General features: G+C 40.0%; 1 protein-coding gene across 2 annotated transcripts; it reads right to left on the minus strand.

Annotated features, from left to right (window-relative positions):
* Positions 1-18,979: 18,979 nt before the first annotated feature.
* On the minus strand, positions 18,980-23,743 carry LOC143587232 (protein transport protein SEC23 A-like). 2 transcript variants are annotated; one of them, XM_077068577.1, is made up of 6 exons: positions 23,285-23,743; positions 20,653-22,473; positions 20,104-20,220; positions 19,943-20,014; positions 19,209-19,354; positions 18,980-19,094 (listed from the first exon to the last, which is right to left on the minus strand). In XM_077068577.1, the coding sequence occupies exons 1-5, from the start codon at positions 23,741-23,743 to the stop codon at positions 19,217-19,219; spliced, it is 2,607 nt and encodes an 868-aa protein (XP_076924692.1). In that variant the 3' UTR covers positions 18,980-19,094; positions 19,209-19,216. The 2 variants fall into 2 exon arrangements, with proteins under 2 accessions (XP_076924692.1, XP_076924693.1); XM_077068578.1 differs by having other exon boundaries at positions 18,981-19,094; positions 23,290-23,367.
* Between the last annotated feature and the right edge of the window lie 1,610 nt (positions 23,744-25,353).

The raw sequence follows: 25,353 nt of genomic DNA on the forward strand, positions 1-25,353 counted from the left end.
GAACGATTGGAAGCTCAGTACCGGAAGTTTCTGGAACTCTTTAAGCAACTCCATATCAACATCCTTTTTGTCGAATCTATTGCTCAGATGCCAAAATATGCCAAGTTTCTCAAAGAACCGCTGACAAAAGAAAGGAAGCTGGAGGAGCTCTCGCATGTCACCCTAAGTGAAGAATGCTCAGCAGTCCTCCAAAGCAAGCTGCCAACAAAAATGACCGATCCAGGGAGCTTTACTATTCCTTGTCTCATAGGAAATTTGTCTGTTAGCAATGCCCTAGCTGAACTAGGAGCTAGTATTAATTTCATGCCATATGCGGTTTTTGCAAAACTAGGGATAGGAGAACCAAAGCCCACCCGCATGAGCATTCAATTAGCTGACCGATCTATCAAATATCCTCGGGGCATTGTTGAAAACATGCTTGTCAAGATAAACAAATTTGTTTTCCCAGTAGATTTTGTGATTTTAGACATGGAGGAAGACAAAAGTGTACCTTTATTTTTAGGAAGACCCTTCTTAGCCACCGCAAAGGCTATTATTGATGTTTGCACTGGAAAGCTCACTCTCAGGGTCAATGATGAGGCAATCACTTTTGACATAGGAAAATCTATACAATATCCGCAACAACACGATGACACATTATACAGTGTTGACATCATGGATTCCATCATGAGTTTCTATATGTGAGATTCCTCCATCAATACACTACTAGAAACACAGGTCTTAGACAAAACACTCAACAAACCCATTTTAGAAAACGAAAGTATCAAAAATAATTATTAGGAAGCATCAGAAGAAATATATGAGATCACTGAAAACAATGAAAAATCAAAACCATCAATCAAAGAACCACCAGCCTTAGAATTAAAAAGAACTACAGAATCATCTCAAATACGCCTTCCTAGAAAAAGATTCTCAACTCCCATTAATTATTTCATCTCACCTTTCTAAAGAAGAGAGAGACGAACTTCTTAAGGTTCTTAAGAACCATAAGAAGGCCATCGCATGGAAGATCATGGATATCAAGGGCATCAGTCCCTCCTTTTGTACTCAAAAAATTCTCATGGAAGAAGAATACAAACCCGTGGCCCAACATCAAAGACGTCTCAATCCCAACATGCAAGATGTGGTGAAGAAGGAAGTAATCAAACTGCTTGATGCCGGAATAATATACCCGATCTCGGATTCACATTGGGTAAGTCCCGTTCAAGTAGTACCCAAGAAGGGAGGAATGACGGTCGTAATGAACGAGAAGGACGAGCTGATACCAATGAGAACCATCACAGGCTGGCGAGTTTGCATTGATTACCGGAAGCTTAATGACGCCACAAGAAAAGATCATTTTCCACTTCCCTTTATTGACCAAATGCTTGAGCGACTGTCTGGAAAAATGTTCTACTGTTTTCTTGATGGATTTTCTGGATATTTCCAAATTCCCATTGCTCCTGGAGATCAGGAGAAAACTACATTTACATGTCCCTATGGAACCTTCGCTTACCGAAGAATGCCATTTGGATTATGTAATGCTCCAGCCACCTTCCAACGATGCATGGTGGCCATCTTTCATGAAATGATCGAAGATTCGACGGAAGTTTTCATGGACGACTTCTCAGTCTTTGGAGACTCCTTCAATCATTGTCTGAAAAGCCTAGACAAAATGTTGACTAGGTGTGAAGAAGTGAATTTAGTACTCAACAGGGAAAAATGTCACTTTATGGTGAAAGAAGGCATTGTTCTCGGTCACAAGATTTCCCAAGCAGGACTAGAAGTTGATAAGGCCAAAATAGAAACCATATCCAAACTTCTTCCGCCAACTTCAGTCAAATCCATTAGAAGATTTCTAGGTCACGCAGGTTTCTACCGCCACTTCATAAAAGACTTTTCAAAAATTGCTAGACCTATGACCAAACTTCTGGAGAAAGACGCACCATTCGTCTTCTCTGAAGAATGTGTTGAATCATTCAACATATTAAAAGACAAACTTGTCAACGCACCAATCATGACTACACCCGATTGGACCCTTCCATTCGAAATCATGTGCGATGCAAGTGACTTTGCAGTTGGAGCCATACTTGGACAACGCAAAGAAAAACACTTTCACCCAATCTACTATGCTAGTAAAACTCTTAATGATGCACAAGAAAACTACACCACAACAGAAAAAGAGTTATTAGCAGTAATTTTCGCCTTTGAAAAGTTTAGATCCTACCTAGTTCTTTCCAAAACCATAGTTTACACCGACCATGCCGCCATACATTACCTTTTCAAAAAACAAGATGTCAAACCCAGACTTATCCGATGGATACTACTACTACAAGAATTCGACATTGAAGTTAAAGACAAGAGAGGAGCAGAGAATGTCGCCGCAGACCACCTTTCACGCTTAGAATGACCAGCTCCTGAAGAACTTAACAAAGAAATTATCAATGATAATTTCCCACACGAAAGCCCTTGGTATGCCGACTTCGCAAACTATCTAGCTTGTAGATTCATAAGAAAGGGACTTACTCATCAACAGCGGAAGAAATTCTTCTCCGACCTCAAGTTTTACTTCTGGGAAGATCCATACTTATTTAGGATAAGCGCTGATCAGGTTATTCACAGGTGCGTATCAGGATAGGAGGCCTTAGACATTCTCAAACACTGCCCTGAAAGACCAACTGGTGGACACCACGGTACCGCCACTACGGTCAGAAAAGTGTTTGATGCAGGATTTTTCTGGCCCACCATATACAAAGATACACATACTTTGATCTAAGAATGCGATGCTTGTCAAAGAGCCGGGAACATCTCTTCCAAGAATGAGATGGCTCAAAAGGGAATTCAAATTTGTGAGATCTTTGATGTATGGGGAATATATTTCATGGGCCCATTTCCTAAATCATTTGGAAATAAATTCATCCTTGTAGCAGTCGATTACGTATCTAAATGGGTAGAAGAACAAGCTCTTCCCACCAACGAAGCTCGAATAGTTGTAAGATTTCTGAAGAGATTATTTTCAAGATTCGGAACTCCAAAGGCCCTAATCAACGACAGAGGTACCCACTTCTGTAACAGTCTAATGAACAAGGTCTTAGCACGATATGGATTTCACCACCGACTGGCAACACCATATCACCCTCAGAATAGTGGGCAAGTGGAGGTCTCAAATCGAGGAATTAAGAGGATTTTAGAAAGAACTGTAGGAATGAATCGCCGAAAATCTAGATGACGCTTTGTGGCCCTCAGGACGGCTTACAAAATCCCCATAGGAACAACACCCTTCAAATTCGTTTACGGGAAGGCATGTCATCTACCAGTAGAATTAAAACACAAAGCCTACTAGGCCCTCAGAGCAGTAAACTTTGATATAACATCCGCCGGCATAAACCGGGAAGATCAAATCCATGAGCTCGAGGAACTAAGAAAATTGGCCTATGAAAATTCATGGTCCTACAAGGAAAAGACTAAACGCCTACACGACGCCTATTTGAAAGGAGAAAAAAATTTCAAACCGGCGACCGTGTACTGCTATACAACGCTCGTCTACGTCTTTTTATAGGAAAATTGAAATCTCTATGGACAGGTCCACACATAGTTGAATCAGTTTTTAACTATGGGACAATTGAAATTTCAAATTCAAATAGCCAAAAATTCAAAGTAAATGGACATCGATTAAAACCATACATCGATGGTCCATTTGAAGAAGTTCTGGAGGTATTAACCCTCCAACTCCCTGAATAAGAAATCAAAGAAAACAACGTCTGGCCAAGACCTTCACAAAACTCGGCCTTGTAAATAGTTATTATAAAAAAAATTAACAAATTTTAAAAAGCTAAAACCACGGGGGTGTGCTTCCTAAAGCACGGTCCCGTTCAAAAATCGCGAACCGGCATCTTCGCTGCAAAAATTTCAGTCAGACTGGTTTGTCACAGAATTGTCAGAACAAAAACACGGGCAGTGCCTGGGATACTGGTTGGCTACAAAAGGCACCTTGTGTCATTGCATTCCTTGCACCAACCAAAACCAAACCAATAGCCTCTGAAATTCAACATGCCAACTGAGATGAGTGAAGCAATCCCCGTTTCCCAACACCCGAGATACGATGCCCACCATGTTTCCAAAACCGAGCTTCTCTTGAAACTTCAAGAACTCGTTAAAGAACTCACCGAAATGAATCTCCTTGCTGAGATGCGTCTCGTTCAACTCACCGAATCAGTGGAAAATATGAAAATGGAACTTAGAGACATAAATGAACAACTCCAGTTTCAAGTTCTCGGTTTCACGTACTTTCTTACCAACAGGACCATTCGGAGGAGGAGAACCTTTCGGAGAAATCTAGGAAACTTAATTTTTTGCTTTTATGTGTAAACAAGTACATTATGCACAATGTGTTAGGATTTCGGGCTTAACCCGATTAATTTCGTATTTTTAGGAAAACCGAGCTTATCCCGTAATTGTTTTTGGACCTTTTTAATGGAAAGTAATTTTTAGATGACCAAACTTCTAAATTATCATTCTAAACGTCATTCTAAAAATTCCAGCTCTCGCGTTTTGCTAAATTTTACAAGAAAAACATCTGTGACAATAAGCACGAGGCTGTGGTCACCCCAGAGTCTTTAGCATGATATGCGTTGACTCCGTACAATTCTCTGAATCAGAAACATTTAATCCCCTAGCAGCACGGGGCCGTGCTTCTATAAGCACGGGGCCATGTTCAACTTTCCAGTCTCTATATAATGCATGCATAAACTCACTATTCCATTCACACCAAACACAATATTACTGAAATGGAAAGCAAGAAGGTTGAATGGAGACCAGTGAGGAAGGGCAAGCAACATGAATCTTCCTTAAATCTTGAGGAATAGGTCATGAGGCTACAATGCATCATGAGAGACCAAGTTGAAAGCAAAATTCAAACCGAAGCTCGCATAATCGAGCTAATCAACAAAGTCGAACTACTGAGGTTCGAAAACTTCCATGTTGTGGATGGCCACCACAAAGATGTGGCCTCCAAGCTTAACTTTTTCAACCGAGAAATCGTTAAGCTCGACAACAAGCTCTTCGAGCTCTTGGAAGTTAAACGAGCACTACCACACATCCAGGACTTGTTCGGGAATGGTGGTCTTTGAAGTTCTGACTTTGTCTCATGTTGAAGTTGCTCCCGCTAGTGTTATGTTTTAGAATCAAGAATTGTTGTTATACTTTTCATTTCCTCTATGTTTAATTATGTTTTTATGTTTTATGTTTTATGTTTTAATGACGTTTAGAATTTTAATCACTATCTCAAACTAACCAGAAAATAAAACCAGTTAAAAACGAACCAGCTCGAGAAATAAACGAAAAATCAAAAGGATATTGTCTGCATCATGCAGCACGGTACCGTGCTTCCAAAAGCACGGCGCCGTGCTTTTAGTCCCAGTGCAGTTATGAGTTTTAACTTATTAAAATTATCTTTTCCAACCACTAACCCTAACATTCACAACGTTTCTGGACAAAAAACAGCCGACCATCAAATAATTCATTAGTTTCTTCATCGAATCTTCAATTCAAAACCTAAGGTATGTTAATTTAACAATTGCATTGTTCAAATTCGTCATTCTAGGTTTAGTTTAACCCTAAAATCTCTCGAATCAATCAGATCGGGTCTAAACCAGAAAAGGATATGGGTTATTTTGCTAGTATAAGATGAATAGATTGTTGAATGTTTGAGGGTTAAGGTTTAATTAAAAGGAACAATTCGGGTTTTGGGTCTTAGCATAAACACCCGACAAACCAATTAACCTAATTGTTATAACCGGTCAGAAACAAGGGTTCGAATCTGAATATAAAATAAGTCAGTATTAAAAACACGAGCTGTGCCCAAAACATCACGAACCGTGGTCAACCAAAAGTCAAAATCAAAGAAAACTGAACCAATGGCAATAGCACGGGGCCGTGCTTTTAAAAGCACGTCGCCGTGCTCTGCTCTTTGCTCCAGGAAATTGAGAATTTTTCAAGAATTTTGACAAATTCGGGTGTAAATTGCATATGGCCGAGTATGGAGAGGATGTTCATGCATTTCTAGTCTTTCCAAACCGAAAAAACAAGGGACAGACAAGCTAATGCAAGATTAACTCATCTTAACCGAATGTATCCAGAAGCTAACTTCTATGCATGTGAAGACACTCAGAGACACGTCAACCAATGGAACCGTTATGAGAACATCGTAAGAGAACCATGGAGACGGGTTTTTGGTCAAACAGCGGAAGCGGTGACAGAACTAACAAAGGAATTCTTGGCCTCGTTTAATATAAAAAAGAAGAAGTTCGACATGTGGGATGAAGAGGCAATTGAGTTTCGATGTGGAGGAACATGGCATACAACTTCTGTCACCCAATCAGGAGTTGATCTGGGCATTTACACGACAGAGGAAACTGACTCAGACATCTGGTTTGATTCCAAAACAACATTTACAGATGAAGGTGATGATGATGAAGCTGAAGCAGGTGACATAAGGGCAGAGGCTTGGGAACAGTTGAGTTATGGTACAACAGAGTATAAGGCAAGCGTTTCAAAAAGCACAGCACTGCGTGACCCACTCATGAGGTACATCCACCGTTTTCTCAGTCACACCGTCACGGCTCGAGGTCAGAGTGAAGGAGTTGTCAACTTGAGGGATCTTTGGGCATTGTACTGCATGAAAAACGACATAGCATGCAATATCACGATGCTATTCTGCAAAATATTTGTGACAAATGCAAGTGCTCGAGGAAACACCCCAATCTTCGGTGGTCTTTGGATCCGCAACCTTTATGAGGCCTATGGTATAGATACAGAAGGAACTCCAAGCCCAGGACCGATAGCTCTCAACCTTGATTACTGTGAAAGCATGCAAATGGTTCAGCAAATTGACCCGAATGTGTGGAGATTTTGTGATAAGTACAAACAGGTTTGGGATCCAGAAGACCCAGTAGAGATGATGATACAGGACGTGCCCGAGAGAAGAAGGACATCACCACCCAGACATAGCCGCCGCTGCACTTAGCGTCAGAGAGGAGGCCCATCTTCATCAGGGGCCGGCCCCAGCTCGTCACACGATAGCCGATACTCGTTGAGGGTATATATGGACTAATAGATCAATTCTCAGCTAACACTACCGCCTCATTTAACAGGGTTACGGAGCAGATGGCTGCTTCAGAAGCACAGCGAGCAGCCGAATACGCAAAGACGAGGCGAGAGATTGAACGATTAGGCTATCGCATGGACAGGCAGTGGGGACCATTTGACCCGGACACAGGTAACTGATGATTGGCAGCACAGGTAGGTTGGGCATGGGCATGGGCATGGGCATGGTTTGGTAGTACTTCAACACAGTATTATGTGTTTTTAAACAATTTACTTTCTGTCTTATTTGTGTGTTTGTTTATTGCTGGTTTGGACACTTTTATGGCCATATGTGCCAAGACATTATGGTAGGAACTAATTTAGCCCGATAGGGCAAGGGATGTATGATTCCATACCCAATTTTCAGCAGTTTATGCTTGTGGTTGTTTGCAGTTTTATATTATACAGGTACAAAACAGGAAAACAGACGATAAACAGGGGACGCTCTGTCGGAATTTCGTTAACCAGGGAAGTAACTCTCCATTTTAACCTATAATACTCAATAGAATTTTTATATTTTCATGAATCTTTTCACATTGAGGACAATGTGAGATTCAAGTGTGGGGAGGGGAATTACTTGACCAATTGTTTGTTTAATTAATTATAAAAATTCTCTAAATCAACATTTTTGTAGCAAAGAAAGATTATTTTAAAACCTAAAGAGAAAACCAAGAAAATTTTATCGCAAATAACCAATCATTACTAAAAAGTGAAAAAGTAAAAAGAAGTTTTGTAATATTGAGAACAAATTTATGCAAAATATGGCGTTAATACCCAATTCCTCCGTTACAGTGAGATAAACCTCATGCCATATAAATAATTTTTTTTCGGAAGTTTTGAGTGAGTCATATGTTTCGTGTGACTTAGAACTTGTCACAATTATTCATTTCAAGACCGCACGAAGCGTTGTATAAGGAAGAAGGTAATATTATCACAATTCCATCAAACCATTCGCCAAATTACAAAACCCAAAAGCCTAAACCCTACCACTTTATCTATGTCACCTGTAAAATACAACACTGGTCTTTTACCGGCAGACCCTAAAGAACTGGAAATGTATTATTTCGATTTCAATTTCCTTTGCTGCATACACTTCACAAAACCTAGGTTGCCTCCAGAACTTAAGGAGAGAATCTTTCTCTTTAGAAATGAGGTGAGGAAAAAGTGGAGCCAAGATGAACAAAGGCCACTATTCTGTGGAATTTCCAAAAACGCAATGAAGAGAAGAGCAAAAAGATATGAACGATGCTTAGGTTGCGGAAACTGGTCCCATGAAGGAAGATGGAGAAAAAGTCAAACTCAGTCTCAGCATGAATATACCGAACTAATGAGGGTGGGGGGCTATTAGGCTCAAAGCCAAACGATCCATTAGAGTTGGGAGTTATGTTCAGAACAGGATTGAGGAAGAACTGATCCACATCCTCGACAAAACTGGTCTTGACGATCTGACCTTAAAAGAGTCACTAGGTATATAAAAAAATGTGTATTTAATCGGGAGAAAAAGGAGCTAACCAATGAAGACATCTCAAGACTCCCGACAATCAGGAGAAGTTGTATTTACCATCCTCAAAAACTCAAACCTTTGAACCACCACAAAATACCACATCCATACTCACCCAAAAGCCAACCCATTATACCTTCTGATCTTACAACCCTTCAAAAATGTGGAGATTTGAATTTGTTACAAGCTTATTTATCATAGGTTACATTTTGACTAAGAGCGTTTACATACATACACCATAGGTATGATCAGATATAAAACCGAGTGTGAGTGAACATGGTGGGAGCGTGACGTTTTGCATAAACGGAAGCACATAGAAACAAAAGTTCCTTTTTATTTATCACTAACAAAAAAATTGGTTACTTTGTTTCATCTTCTTGGAGATCACTTGAGGAATGGTTATAATCTAACTTGCTGTTTTTAGAGGATATTTATAAGAAGATTGCTTGAGGAAAAGCAATGTTCAAGTGTGGAGATGTTTGATGTACACAGAAATATACATCTTTTAAGCATCAAATAATCTCTAAAAACTGCAATTTCTATCAAATAACATAGCATAAAAGGCTACTTATCATAATAAAATATAATTTCAGGTGAAACCAAGCCCCAAACGAAGAAACAAGCAAAAAGATGAAGAAAAATAGAAGAAAACACAAGAAAAACAAGAAACACGCCCCCATGCCTCAAGAAACACGCCCCCATGCTTCTAAACACAAGAAAAGACAAAATCGGGAAGCAAAAGCATGGGGTCGTGCCTCTCAACCACGGGGCCGTGGACGTCTACACAGAGAAGACAAAAAGAATTAGCACATGTCACTAAAAACCACGGGGCCGTGCCTTCCAACCACGGGGCCGTGGTCACCTTTCAGAAAAGATAAAACAAATCTGGCACATGTCATAAAAATGCATGGGGGCGTGCTCAGTTAGCACGAGGCTGTGCTTCACACTCCAGATTGCCTATAAATAGAGGCACTTGTGCCATTTGAAGAGTGTGACTTGAAAAGACTTCTATCCGATTCTCTCTTATAAAAACACACACTAAGACTCACATAGAAGGTTTAGTGAAGAGTTTGAAGGTTTGGAGATCATCACCATCAACCATCATCATCATCCATCATCACCATCATTAAGAAGGAAGATTCATCTACATTGGTTAGATCATTCTAAGTTTAATCATGTATTTGGTATAATCATTCATCTTAATGTTTATCATTACGCTCATTATGAGCTAAACTCCTTTTATCATCTAAAATCTATGAAGAAGCTTTGTTTTGCTTGATAAATATGCAAAACATGTGGTGTAGTCTAGTAAAGTACATGGTTATATTACAATTATCTTTTGATGAGAAATGTTTCACCATCTTAAATCACTAATTCAAAGTTGGTGGTTGTCAATTCTATTGGCAATCGTTCATGATCGATTCATGTTCTTGAAAGATAGAAATACTTTGATACATTATCGAAAAACGGATCCTTATATTGTACTTAGAAATGATGAGATATAAGTTATGATGTATTTATCTAAATCTTGGTAATCCAAAAATGGCTTTGCTTAGGATATCAAGCTAGTTAAAGAAATCATATGTTAATGGAATGTGTAATTATAACCTACACAAATCAACCAAGGGGAGGTTGTGTGATGAACTACAACCACCCGCAGCTGTTAGAATTGGTATTTGAGAAATCGAAGTCAATCCTAATCTTTCTACTTTACGAAACTACTTGCCAACTTAAATTGACATCATTGAGATGGCGTGACATTAGGAAAGGGTTGACTTTAAAATGCGCATGCTATCTCCTTAGTGCCAAAGATGCTCACTTAAGGTTTAAGGAGCTATCTATCATATATAACTACGGAAAGTTTACCACATGTTTAAATATTATTTATCAATGCTAAAATGGAGTGGATTCTTGATCTTAGATGGTAACCTTCGCGTAATTGAACAACTCGTTTAGAATCTCTTTTCTTGGTCACCTGTATATTATATAAGTATTTATATTTTATAAGAAGTTTGAAGAAAATTAACCCCAAAATGATTAAAACCTCCGATTAAAGTAAAACAATGATTCATGATTAGAAACATTTGTGTCCACGGATCAATACTTGGTTCTTACTGTGACATCTGCCCCGGGGTGTTACACTTACCAATACTATTCTACATATACGATAGGTACACTTGCTTATTTTGTGTGTGTTTAGTCTTTGTAGAAATCACTTTTATAAATTTAAAACACTATCTTGTGCAAAAGAAATTATCCAACCTATCATATTTTTAAGCCGCACGCACAGAGCACATCAATAAAGTCAGTTAATATTCCTCGGGGCAGTTTCGGTGTCTGGTCAGCCAAGACAACCGTGGTGGCAGCCGCACGAAGCGGGCCAAAATTATACTGGTCGTATAAACTACCTGGGAGAATACTGATGCTAGCTCCAAGATATAAAAGCGCCCGAGTCATTTTAAAATCACCCACTTGAATGGGTATAATGGGCGTTCCCGGATCTTGTAGCTTCGGTGGAAGCGAACCCGAAAGAATTGCACTCACATTATCGGTAAAATCAATTTGTTTAGGAATCTTATGACTCCTTTTCTGTGTGCACAACTCTTTCAAGTACTTTTCATAGGCGGGAATTTGTTTTATGGCATCTAAAAGTGGAATGTTAATTTTAACTTGTTTAAACGTTTCCCACATTTCTTCTTGTTGCGGGCCTCGTTTTGATGCCATCTTCGCCTTCGATGGCGCCAACAAAGCATCGGGATAGGGAACGGTTTTCACCTTCTCCTTGTCCTTAGAGTTGTTAGTGTCATCCTTCAGAACCGATTTATTAATTTTAGTTTCATTTTTAATAGATTCAGTTAATTTTATCAGTTCCGGCTCATCATCACTGACGAGATTTTCGTCAATCTCTTCCACCACCGCCTCAACCAGTGGTGGTGGAACCCCAACTTTATTATCATACTTTTTACCACTACGTAAAATACTTACCTGATTGACGTGCTTTTTCGAACTGGAAATGTAGTGGTTCGGGTTTATGGCGGTGTCACTCGGGAGTTGGCTCGTGTTCTTCTTTAACTTTGCCACATCTGAAGCGAGCTGTCCGATCTGCTTCATCATTGCCTCTGACGACTTATCCCGTAACTCGAACTGTTGCTTCGTCTCGGTTTTATGATCAATCATTACTTTCAACAACGCATCCAACTTTGAGTGCACCGACTCCTCCGAATTCCCCGAAGACCCTTTCTGCTGATCCTGATTACCCGAAGAATTACCACCCCGGTTACTGTCTCTGTTATATCCCCGATTCTGGTTATACGAACCCTGCTGCTGATAACCGCCCTGGCGGTAATTACCTTGCGACCTGTTCTGGCTTGTTCCCTGAAAATTCGGGTTTAACTGAGAAGACGTGTTCCCGTAGCGAAAGTTCGGGTGATTCCTCAGGCCCGGGTGATATGTGTTTGAATTGAACCCTTGGCCTTTGGAATCCGCGTAAGCGTAATTGACATCCTCGGTATCATCCTCCTCATCATCATAAAACTCGGGGCAATTTTCTGCTCTATGCCCGAGCTCACCACAGTCATCACAAACCGGGAATTTAACACCAAGTTTCCCGACTTCTTTCTTCTTACCCTTTCTATACCCAGCTAGTTCACGCTATAACTCAGCAATTATTTTAGACTCACTCGTAACTGACTTAACTGACCTGGAAGAATTACCACGTCTTCATCTTTCATCTGCTGCTTCTGCCTTGGAATCTTCACACATAAACTCCAAAAAATCCCAATCGTCCTCCTCATGCTGATTCAGCAACTGACCGTTACATGAGGCCTTAAGATTCTTTCCGTCCTCGTATGTCAAACCATCAACAAAACACTTTACCTGTTCCCACAGATCGATTTTGTGATGTGGGCATTTTCTGATCATATCTTTATACCTGGTAAAGGCTTCGAGAAATAATTCACCCGATAACTGTGAAAAGTTTCAGATCTCCATTCGGGCTTCACTTGTCTTTGATTGCGAATATTACTTGTTTAAAAACAACTGCTGCAACTTGGCCCAGTTCCCGACACTGTGCATTGGTAGCGAATTAAACAAATTCTTTGCCTTGTCTTTTAATGAAAACGGGAACAACCGCAACCGAACCTCATCTTGATCATAAGTACCATCCCTAATCGACCCGCATATAGTTGAAATTTCAGTCAAATGAGAATACGGGTCATCAGAAGCCATCCCGTGAAAATGAGGTACGATGTTGATGTATGACGGTCAGGATTTAAAAGTCGGTTGTACCGGCACTCGTTCCTGTGGGACCAACAGGGATGCTCCATCCGAAATAGCCGGTCTGAATCGACCGTTAACACCCTGAACTGGGGCCATATAATTCCTCCTAAGCCCCCCCCCCCCCCCCGGGTTTCCGAAACCGCCCCGGTTAACCTGAATACCTCGAACTCTTTCGGGCCATTCCGCCCGATTCACCCTATCTCGACCCCTTCCATTTCTGTTAACTACTTCAACCCATCTTAGATTAACTGGCTCTTCTACCTCTTTGTCCCCATTATCATCACCCACGTCTTCCGGCTCAACAGCATCATTCTCGGGCTCAAATGCCTGATTACCTCTAACCCACCGATCTACCTCATCCTCAACTTCAAAACCCTCGTTCCCATCATTATTATTTTCCCCCTCTTCTTCATCTTCTGTCAGAATACTCGGTTGAACATTATTAATATTTATCCGAACTCTGCGCTTGGGGTTATTATTTGGAGCTGATGGTCAGGCTTGGTCAAAATTTAAGTTTAGGTTTCGGTTTAGGTTGCGGTTTCGATGTCAGGTTCTGGAAGCACGAGCTGAGTGATTTTGGTCATTTTGGTTATTGAAGTTTAGTGGGTCAGGTATGTTGTCTGGGTGAAACGCGTTATTTTGTGGGAGTGGGTCTCGGTTTTGGTTATTGTTCTGGTTCTGGTTTTTGTGTTGGTTCTGGTTCTGGTTTTGGTTTTGGTTTTGGTTCTGGTTCTGGTCTTCCACGTCTGAATTTCTGTTTTGTACTCGGTTCTGCCAAGCTAACCTCTCGATTTCAGGTTCGTAAATTAATGGAGATTGTCGGCCCGTATGGCGGGTGCGCATAAACCTGTAATCTGCACAACTATCACAACCCGCGTAAAATACAGAAAAATAAAATTTAAACTAAAAATTGAAAAAAAAAATTAAGACTAAAATTAAAATTAAACACAAAAATCAAATATCACGAAAAACACTAAGCGCACTAACTCCCCGGCAACGGCGCCATTTTGATGACCGTCGTTTGAGTCAATCAAAAACCTAATTAAACTAAATATATAGAGCAAGTAAGGTATCGTATCACAAGGAGTATGTGGTCAATGCAGTTCGTGTACAGATTTAAAATTATGAAGTAACTAGTGTTTAGTGTTGATCACACAAGCAATTTAAATTGAATTTAGATAACTAAGCAACGAACAAGTAAACGAGTATTAAGCAGTTAACAAAGCAAATCACACCCGGGAATTCAAGTAAGCAACCAACAGTTATCTCATGCAACCTAACAGATTAATTATTAACGATTAACTGAAAACTGATCAATCAGACAAAACCTTAGACATCAAAAATTACTTTACACACGACACTGGTTATCAAACAGTCCTTGCCAGTGTGACTCAGTTAAGGGCAATTGTGTGTTTTATCGTATTCAATCTAACCAAACAGTTATATGATTAATTATCTAGCAACTGGTAACAGATCGTTCAGACTAACGTAAACCTAAACCGACCGAACACACATAAATACCAAACATCAATAATCATATATCAATCATCAATAATTATACACAAGTGTTCTTAATCACATGAGAAAACTGTAAAGATTACAAACTATACATCCCTGGTGCAATTCTAGGAGATTAGCCGAGCCGTGACATTATCAAATCTTCGATACGGATGATATGGATCATGCGGAAGGTCTTGGCACGAGCTATGGTGGTGGAAATCGCCTCTTGGAGCTGCTGGAATCGCCTTTGCTTCGTCAAAACGAAGTTAGGGTTATTTGTTGATGAACAATAAGATATAACCTAATTTTCCCGTCTGCACCACCCGTCGCGGTACGCGACGGGGTCTTCAAGGGTCAATCGCGTATCGCGATTGACCAAAAGTCAAACTTTATTTTACCACCCATCGCGGTACGCGATGGGTCCTCAGCAAGCCCATCGCGTACCGCGATGGGTCTTGTTAACAGCAAAAATCATAATATGTCTCGTTTTGCGTGCTGGACATCCCGGGTCTTCGTTCCGTGTCACAACAGGTCCAAATAGAGCACTTTAACACCTGTGACCTGATATCCAATAATACACGTATGAAGTATCGATAGTTCTAGAACAAACAGTTAAAACAAAACAATAAACGACTAAAACATATACAAATTAACCGACCATCAATGCCACAAAATTTGCAACGAGCGTTAGTATCACCATCGATCACTATAACCAAATCCCAATTCTTCCGCATTTATTTGTTATGGGTATGCTCGAGGACCGCAATAACTTGTGGGTCATATTCAACACGAACCGGGTCAATAAAAACGGATGGAGTAGCGTTCTTGTTAGCCTTGTTGTTAGACTTTTTGGTGGTTGCCATAGTAACTACTAAGAAGTGGTGGAAGTGATAGGCATAGGTTGGTCGGGGTTGTAAAATGAGAAGTATTTTTGAGTGTTTTTGAGTTTGGTGGTGAAACAATGGTTAAATAATAAAATTTATATAGGGTTTTGGACAACAAAAACTGGTTTCAACGACTATATTTTGAGCTGCATCAGCATTAAATGTAAAATACCCGGCGGAACCGGTTATTCCGGGTAGGAATCGAAACCGGTTTGGAACAAGAACAGGGTAGGAACCGTTTAGAGAAATAATATATAGAACCGGGTTGGGCTTTTGGGTATATAAATACCCAAACCGGGTTTTGGGTACACTGGGTACGACCTGGAACCAGTTACGGGTCGGGTACACCGGTTCGTGTCCGGAACCATTTTTTTGTGCCCGTCTAATATAAGGAGGGGAGGAGAAGGAAGGGGAATTATAACATGAAAGAAAGCTAGGGAAGGAAAATGTGTGATTTTATTTAGTATTACCTAAGTTTAATGAAAAGAAAAGAAAAAAAAATAAATTAAACAGTTTAGGTGTTCCTGAGTTAAGAAAAAAAAGAAAAGAAAATACAATTTTCAAACTATACCCTTTAAGTAAACTATAATAGGAAGTTAGATATGAGAGTAGTTTAGTAATTGAAGGGAGTTAAAATTATATAAAAATATTCTCTCATAATATCTTTAATTTGGGAGGATGAATATATGCTCCCATTTTCCAGCATTTTCCCTTCTTTCATTTCCCCTCAACTTCTTAAAAAATCTCTTGAAGATGGGTTTTTTTATTTTTTTTCATCTTCTCCCTTTGTTAAATGAGAATCGAGAACACGGTGTAAGGTGTTGTTTGTTTTTTAGAGGTAATATGCCTGCAGTCTGCAGACCACATCTGCAGGCATGTGTAGTACAAGAGGTGGACCAAACCTCTGCAATATGCAAATAAAGGACTGTTTATTTTTTAACATCTGCAGACCGCTACAATCAAATAGAAATTTTTAAATAAGCTGAAATTTAAATAAAAAAAATTCTTCAACATAGAAATTTAAATAATAGTTAAACAACACTTAAATAATATTTATAAAACCACAATAACATTTGTTTTAATCATGTGTTCCATACTTTACAGGAACAGTGTTATTTGATATATGGTTGTGCTTAAAACAATGTTGAATATGAATCGTGTTGAAAACAATTCTTCTTTTGTATCTATTCTTTCTTTTGCTAACATATAAAATTATACAACTAATATGAAAATACAAAGAAACTTGTTTTAGGGTAAAATATTATGTTCAAAAAGATTATTAGATATCAACTACATTATTTTGAAGCCTAAATGTCCATCTTATAATCCTAGGTTCATTCTCATCAAATCTCATAACATTATGTCTTTAGCAGAAACATACATGACCATTTGTAATATGGAGAGAACACATATGTAGATTGCTAAAATAAATGCTAACATCTGTAGATTTCTAAAATAAACAAGTGGTGTTGGATGGTGAGTGGTGGTGGTGGGTGGCGGTGATGGACGGTTGGTGGTGGTGGTATATGGTGGCGGTGGTAGAAAGCGGTGGAGTTTGGTGGTGTAAAAGGCGGTGGTGAGTGGTAGACATTGGTGGTGGTGATAAACGATGGTGGCGGCGCACAGTGGTGGTGGGTGGTGGACGATGGTGGTGGCGGACGTTGGGTGGTAGTGGTGCTAGTGGACAGTGGGTGTTGGTAGGGTGTGGTGTTTTTACCTTCTGCAAACCTTATAAGATCTCATACTTAGATGGGCTAGGTCTGCACCAAGAAGATCTTATGTTGACGTTTTTTTATGAAACGTCTTCGAGAAAGCAAACAATCTGCAGATGGTAATGTCTACGCTTGATCTGCACCGCGCAAACAAAAGAGGTTGGGCGAACCTTTTTTCAAAAAAACAAACAGCACCTAAGTGTTATGAGGAGGTGGGACGTCACTCCCTGCCACCTCATCCACTTTAAACACCGAAACCACCACCCTACTCCTATAAAAAGGGTGCCACACAGTTACACGCCCTTCTTGCCATTCTAGTGGCGCCAACAATAACCCAACATCACCGTCATTATAAATTAAGAGTATTTCTTGTTGGTCCAAACCATCTCCATCATCTCGATTAACTAACCCCCTCCATTAGACGTGCACAAATCGGGTTCACCTTGAAAACCCGAACCGGTTCGGAACCGGTTTTTTTCAAACCGAGTAGAAAATGACACCGGTTCCAGTCAGGAACCGGTTCGGTTCCCGACCCGAACCGATGCCCAGAAATGCAAACTTTTAGGAACCGGGTAGGGTTGGAACCGGAACCGGTTTTTACGTAAAAACCGGTTCCACCGGTTTTTTTTTGAAATTTAAATATTATATCCGTTAGGAACCGGTTCCAACGGCTATATAACCGTTTTTGACCGTTGGAACCGGTTTTTTAACTACAAATAGGTTATTTTCTTACTATAAATAGCAAGGTTTGTTTGTGTACTTGTTAAACCACTTTCAAAACTATAAAACACACTCTAAACCACAATTAACCTTAAACCGACAACAAATGGCAACTAATGATGACGTTGTTATGGTGATCGAAACAACAAGATGCCCCGATGTTTGGGTTCATTACGATTTGTGTCTCATGACCGACTCACATGAGTTGGCACGTTGCAAATATTGCTCGAAGTTTCTTAAAGCAGAGTCCAACTCGACATTACGAAAACATACGAATAAGTATTGTCGAGAGAAAAAAAGTTTGGAAGCTAAAAAAACGGAAGTGGGAGAGTCGTCCGGCTCTATATCCCAAAAATAAGTATTCCCGGATTAAAACGACGGACTTTGTTTTTTATGTTTTAGTTGTTATGTTTAGTATCGTTTAGGTTTTAATAATGTTTGTAACAGTTATTTTTTAAATAAATAAAATGTTCGTCATTAAAAAAGTAACAAAAATTAATCATGAGTAACAAAAGTAATTATAATAAAACAAATCAAAACTAAATATTAGTTGAACAAGTTACAAATAATTTTACCAAAACAAATAATTACAACTCTTCTTCGTCTTCATTCTCGTCTTCACCCTCGTCTTCGTTATCGGAAGAAACCCCGTCCTCTGCCTCCTCATCATGAATATTACCGTTAGAACCGGTTCCAACGGATCTATTGTCTCAAAAACCGGTTCCAACGGCTATATTACCGTTGGAACCGGTTCCAACGGCTAATTGGTGTCTAAAAAACCGGTTCCAACGGCTATATTACCGTTGGAACCGGTTCCAACGGCTAGTTTCCGTTGGAACCGGTTCCAACGGCTAGTTTGACTTTTGTTTGACCCTTCAAAAAAAACCCGTAGGAACCGGTTTTTCCAGGTACGAACCGAACCGGTTCCAATTAAGAACCGGGTAGGAACCGGGTTGGAACTGATACTGACATACAAATAGGAGAACCGGGTACGATTTTCGGGTACAAAAATACCCAAACCGGGTATTGTACCAACCGGGTTGGAACTGGAACCGGTTCCGGTTCGGTTCCACCAGTTAGGTTCCGGAACCGGTTTTTTTGTGCACGTCTACCCTCCATTACACATGATCATGAGTTAACTGGTTAAAGCTCATTGCCTGCATGACGATGACATGACACTTTTAACTACCCGAACCCTAATAATAATTTAAGTTTAGAGACTTTTATGTCCTCTTCATAAATATCATAATAATAATAATAATAATTAGAATTTGACAAACATCTGATAATTAAAAAAAAACACAAAAGGGAATTAAGAACCATCAAAGGCAACTCGTTATTTCCTTTGCCTTATGTTATTACTTCTTCCCTCCCTCACTACAATTCAGCATTCCAAATCAAATGTAAGAAAAACAAAATCCTATTCAAAGCAGAAACAAAAACAAAGAAAGATGAAAAGTTTAATGTTTGTATGTGGCTGTAACTGTTTACTAAAACACTTAGGTCGGTTCGGGTGCCAATACTTTGAGACCACGCATCCATTCACAAAAACTCGGTTCATCAAAGTGAATAAAACTGCTTTTCAACTTCGTCCGTTGTTCTGCACTCAAACTTCTAAGCTGAGGAAATCTTGCTTCCTGTCAACAAATGTTACATTTTCAGGTTACTTTATTTCACTTGTGGCAAAACAGGTAGGTTGGTTATGGGTTCTAAGGTATACTTTTGTATTATCATATTCAACCCAAATTATTTTTAAAGAACGCAACAAGCTCCTTTGACCCGCTCGCCTTATTGTGTACTTTGATTAGGGGTGAGACACGGCACGAACAAAACACAAAAAGTAATGAGGTTTTGGGTTGTTATTTCTAACCAGTGTAATATACGAGCCGTGTTCGGGTTGGCATGTTTAACCCGCTTAATCAAACAGAGCCTGCCAGCCTGTTTGACTCCCTCAGATTAACGGATTAAATGAAACATGTCATTGGCACGAATATATATGTCTCTCATGTTCGGGTTCAATGATTGAACCTGACATGATTGACACCCCCTACTGTCACAAAGCCTTTTGACCCGTTTTTTTGCTAGCTAAGCTTTTTGGTTTACTCTTTTAACCCGTTAGCAATTTTGCATAACTGAGTTTGACCGATTTTCAAATAAGCCGGTCCAAGTTCACGGGCTACTTTATTTGCATGAAGAATCTAGACAAGAGTACTTAGTGAACTCACTTGCTCATAGGGAGGGTCCTTGTGTGCAGGAATTAGCCGAGACACAAAATACCTTGCCTGAGAACTTCCCTCCTGTTACAAACAAGTACCAATAAGCCATTAATGTTTTTATGAAATAATATTTTTGTAGATTAAAAGAGAAAATGAGATCAATATAATACTTTGAATGCAAGAATTCTAGGAGCGGGGAATCGCGTGTCTGTGAGTTCTTCAGCCAATGTTCTGCAGGCTGCTAATGCTGCTGCACTTCTTCCTTCTTGGGCTGCCAGCTCAGCACCCTGAATCCAACTCATCAACAACGAAATATTTAGAGGGTGCTTGGATATGTGTTTTTGGACATGATTATGCAACACTCAATAATCGTAATCAACTGTAATAAAACGAGGCGTTTGGAACTAGTTTTCTATATAGTACTCCTTGCCTTACAAAGACTTGCAGTTGCGTTGCACTTAATCACAAGTAATAAAAACATGTAAATGTAGAGATAAATCAACTAAAAATGTCAAAATGACGATAAAACATCACCATCTTATGGTCATTTCACCTTTTTAGCTAACTTTTTTCAAACATTGGCATGTTTTATTACTTCTCTAATCGAAATATAGGTACTTCAATGGTCAACGAGCATGTCAGTTGTTAAAATAATGGTCAATACGGGTTGAAGACAAAAGCATGTAAGCTAGAGAGAGAGTAATGAGAAAGTAACTAACCAACCAAATGAAGACATCTGTCCCGTGATCAAGAACAACAGCCGCATCAGATTGCATTGCAAGATCATGAGCCGGTAATTCCTCAAAAGTCCCACCTTCACGGTGCATAAGACACCGAGGAGCCACCATCCGAAGCGACAAATCAAAAGACGCATTCAAGAAAATATCCCTCAAGACCGACCTCTCGTCCTCATGGCCAACAATACTACCCAAAAGTGGGCCCCGCCTAAGATGAAATAATATCTCAGGCATATTAGCCAGCTCTTTTGGAAACTGATAAAGCTTTGATTTTGGCATCTGTGACCCGAATTTATTAGTAATATCTTTAATCCTTTCATCAATTGTTGCCCGCACATCAATTGCATCCTGGCCTGTTTTGGCCCGTAACAAACTCCTTTTAGCAATAAGAACCGCCGCCACCTCATCTTGAACACTTTCCAGATACGACGACACACTATCAACTGTCGGCAACCGAACCGTAATCACCCTCGTGATATCCGCTTGATACAAATTCAAAAACAAAATTCCAAATTGCAAATACACGAAATCGGTTTTAATATTTCCATGTGTCTCCAACGACACTGCAAAACTTTGTGTTTCTTCCACACTCAACATTTGTATCGAAACCGAATTATCGTTCTTAAATGCTTCACTGTTATCCGTACGAGCCTCTTCACCCGGGCCTATAACTTGAGAAACCGTGACATCATCAGAGCACCGAATTTCCATCAGCCCGTGTGAACCTGCGGCCCTAGTTGAGGCCCGTTGTAAATTCACACCAAACGCCTCACCAAAATCATCATGCAGAATCAAAATCCCACCTGAAGCTTTCACTAGCGGTTGCAGAACCGGGACCCGAACAGGACACGTTCCAGCGCATAAAATGTCAATTAAAGTATTCCGTTTATGAGCTTCACGGCCCAAATTTTCCATCCATTTTAAAGCAGTTTTCTCCATGTGGGCATAGTTTGGATGACTAAACGAGTGTGGGACCGACCCAGGCCCGTACGTGTTCGGTCCACCCGCACACACAATTATTCTACTACTACCTCCCGGCTTTTTCACCACCCCTTGTGACATTTCGGCTGACGGGCCTTGAATAATCGCTAATGCCACTTCAATTGCCGCCCCCATGCAACGGTTTCTAGAGGCTTCCGGAACATTCAAGTTGTATGGCCTTAAAGAGGAAAATATCGAGTGTACGACCGGTAAAGACGCGTGAATCGGAGACAAGTAAATCCCGGTTCCGTAAACTAGTTGCTTTAACGATTCTTGATTTGGGGAAACACGACCCGGTAACAAATCAGCTGATGCAACTGACCCTTCAGAAATATCATAAACCGAGACCGTTTTCCCGTATGTAACCACACCGATTCGTGTTGTGGGTGGAAGTGAGTCCACAAATGCATGTAAAGAACTCTGCAAATGTTGCAGATGCGGTTCGTCTAGACAGTCATCAATGACAAGAACAATAGGGGCCGACATGCGGGAATCAGAGACTGGAATGTAACCGGGTCTTCGGTTCCCAGTTTGAACAAAGTCAACCATCGGGAATGCTAACTCAGGTAGATTAAGAAGCTCTTCTTTGGTGGAGGCTATGTATCGGCCTTCACTACTGTTTAAGTTCCCGCAAATTACACATTGCCACTGGCCTGATCCAAGTAAGATGTTGCAATAGAGATTTGCATAAGCTCCACAGTTTTGGCAACGTTGTGGGTCCCGTTGGATTATTTGTGGGCCCTGCAGGACTTCCCGTCCAGGAGAAACCAATGCCCCGAAACCCAAACTGGGTACATTCATTAGTTTCTTTTGTTTCAGTACCTACAAAGGAAAACAAAAATGGTTCATGTGTATAATCTTTAAGCAATATGCGCAGGGGTCAAGTAACAGGTTAGAACACGTCATATTTGTACAAGTCAAAACTAGTTGGGTCAAAATCTTTTTAGTTTCTTACGTTTTTTAAGATAATAGCTTATGAGTTAAATATGATGCACGGAACTAGCTTTAGTTATTAAAGTTAGAAGTGTAAACGAGCTGAGTTGGGCCGCTCGTAAACTACTCAAGATCTGCTCGCTAAAAGCTTAAATAAAACTGAGCTTAAATGAGCTCGAGCCTCTATAGGAGCTCATTTAAGAAACAAGCTAGAGCCCAAGCTTCACTTACGCGAGCCTGAACGAGCCTATTAATTATACAAATTTTATTAAATATATATATGCCTAATTATTACTATATAAAAAATTATGATAATAACAGCTAAAGTTCATATATATGCTATGTACAAAAAATATTATTATAAATGTATTAACTAAATAATTATTATATATGTAAATAAAATAATTGAATAACTAATAATATTAATATAACTAATTATAAACATTTAGGTAGATAACTATTATCAGTTTATTATCGCATACAAAATTGTGATAAAAAAACAACTACAAAGCTATATATAAAACTGTGATAAATAGCAAAGCAAGCCTGAGTTCAAGCTCTCTTAAGTTAAACGAGCCAAGCTCAAGCTTACACAGGCCCAGGATCGGCTAGCTTACACCCCTAACTACATATAATGACATAATAAAAATTAAATGTTGGTGCTTGATTAATAAAAGAAAGAAACGTGATCATAAGATACCTTACGTGCAGAGAGCAAAACATTCGGTGCATCAGAAAGAGCCACCATGTCCTCCGCATTACTCCGCACCGGGTGTTGAAACTCATTTGCACCATCTGAAAATCCCGAAGGCGGTGTAGCGGGGGCAGCAGCAAACGCCACCGGCTGAGGCGTCACGGGAGACGTTCTGAAGGGCCCGGCAGCCGGCTGCACGGGTGACGAAAACACAGGCGGCCCTGGCGGCGTGCTCAAATGAGAAGCCGGGCCCACAGTTCTAAGGCCGTTTGAAGATACGGGCGACTGCAAAGGCTTAACAGGCGGCGAAAGTATCTGATTGGGTTGTAGGGTGGGGGGTGGGAATCTCGGGGCAGTAGGGGGGCTAAACTTGGGATTGGGCCTACGGGCGTCGGTGGGCTCAGGAGTGGAGGGGGTGATTCCGACGGAAAAGCCAGGTGGGAAATTAGGGTTTTGGTCAGCCATTTCAACAGTTCATATGTGAAATCAAGATTGTTGAAGACCTGCCTGCCTGCATGTATAATAATAATAATAATAATAATAATAATAATAATAATAAATTAGGTAAATAGAGATAATAAAAGAAACACGGGCATTGCAAAAAAAAAAGGTTAAAGAATGATTAGATCTTTAAACGTAAAGAGTCAAAAGAAAAGCCTAATTGATTCTTGGATATTAAGATTAGATCAAAACCCTTGTTGGGAGTAAACCACCCACCCTTAATATAAATATTGATTGAATAATTGAGATCGATCGGAATGAAAAAGAAAGAAAGTCACTTACTTACTTGAATGGAATTGGGGAATTGGAGAATTGGGGTTTGACGGATTGCTGAATGGAAGAGGACTCACTTAGGTAGGGGTGGGTGGTGTACTTGTCTTGTCTTTACTTCTTCTTGAGGAGATTGAGATATAGAAAAATAATGTGGTAAAAGTCAAGATGGCTCTTAAATATGCAATAAGAAACTTCAATGAAAAAAAGACTATCAATCAATCAATCAATCATACCCAGTAAAATCCCACCGAAAGCAGAGCTATAGGTAGGGTCTGGGGAGGGTGGGATGTAGGCACACCGTACCTCTATCCAAAGGAATAAAGAGGTGGCTTCCAGAGAGACCCTCGGCTCTAAGAACATGTGTATGAAGCAAAAAAGGAAATCAAAGTTTAACAGTTATATAAAAAACTACTACTAATTATAATAATATTAATAAAAAGGTCACAGTTTAACCGCAATATAAAAGCTAATAATAATAATAATAAAATATTTAAGGGAAATACCATTATGGTATGTGACCTAAATAAGTTAAGTCTAAGCCCTAAGGTATTCAATTCTCTCTAAAAATCCTTAACTTTAATTCTACTTCTCCACGAATTCCTATCCTCAACCATGTCCTCGGAGAGGTTTAGGTCTATCAAATCATGCCTAATCCTCTCATCCCAAGTCAATTTCGGTCGTCCTCTACCCCTCCTCCCCTCTATAGTAATGTTTTCTACGGATCTAACAGGATTCGTCGTCTGTCTTCTCTTTACATGTCCAAACCATCTCAATCTCCACTCTCTTATCTTGTCTGCTATGTTCGCCACCCCTAATCTCTCGCGAAGCACAACGTTTCTTATTCTGTCTAGCCTTGTGTGCCCACACATCCAACGTAGCATTCTCATTTCTGCTACCTCCATCTTCCGCACTTGTGCCTTCTTGATGGCCCAACAATCTGTTCCATATAGCATTGCAGGTCTAACTGCCACCCTATAGAATTTTCCCTTCAGATTAGTCGGGAAACTCTTGTCGCATAATATACCTGTGGCTGCTTTCCATCTACACCATCCTACCTGAACTCGGTGGGTCACATCACTGTCTAATTCCCCATCGCTCTGTACAAATGATCCTAAATACTTGAACTTCGTTACCTGCGGGACCACCTGCCCTTCAATTGTGATGTGTGCGTCTTCACTGTCGTTTATCTCACCAAAATCACAGTGTAGGTACTCCGTCTTAGATCGGCTAATCTTTAAACCTTTTGTCTCTAAGGTTGTTCGCCACTCCTCAAGCCTCATGTTTAGATCTTGTTTTTTCAA

This window comes from Bidens hawaiensis, unplaced genomic scaffold, assembly GCF_021521415.1.
Source record: "Bidens hawaiensis isolate Kalapana, Puna unplaced genomic scaffold, B.hawaiensis_p1.1 tig00035325_1, whole genome shotgun sequence".
Classification (NCBI taxonomy): Eukaryota; Viridiplantae; Streptophyta; class Magnoliopsida; order Asterales; family Asteraceae; genus Bidens; species Bidens hawaiensis.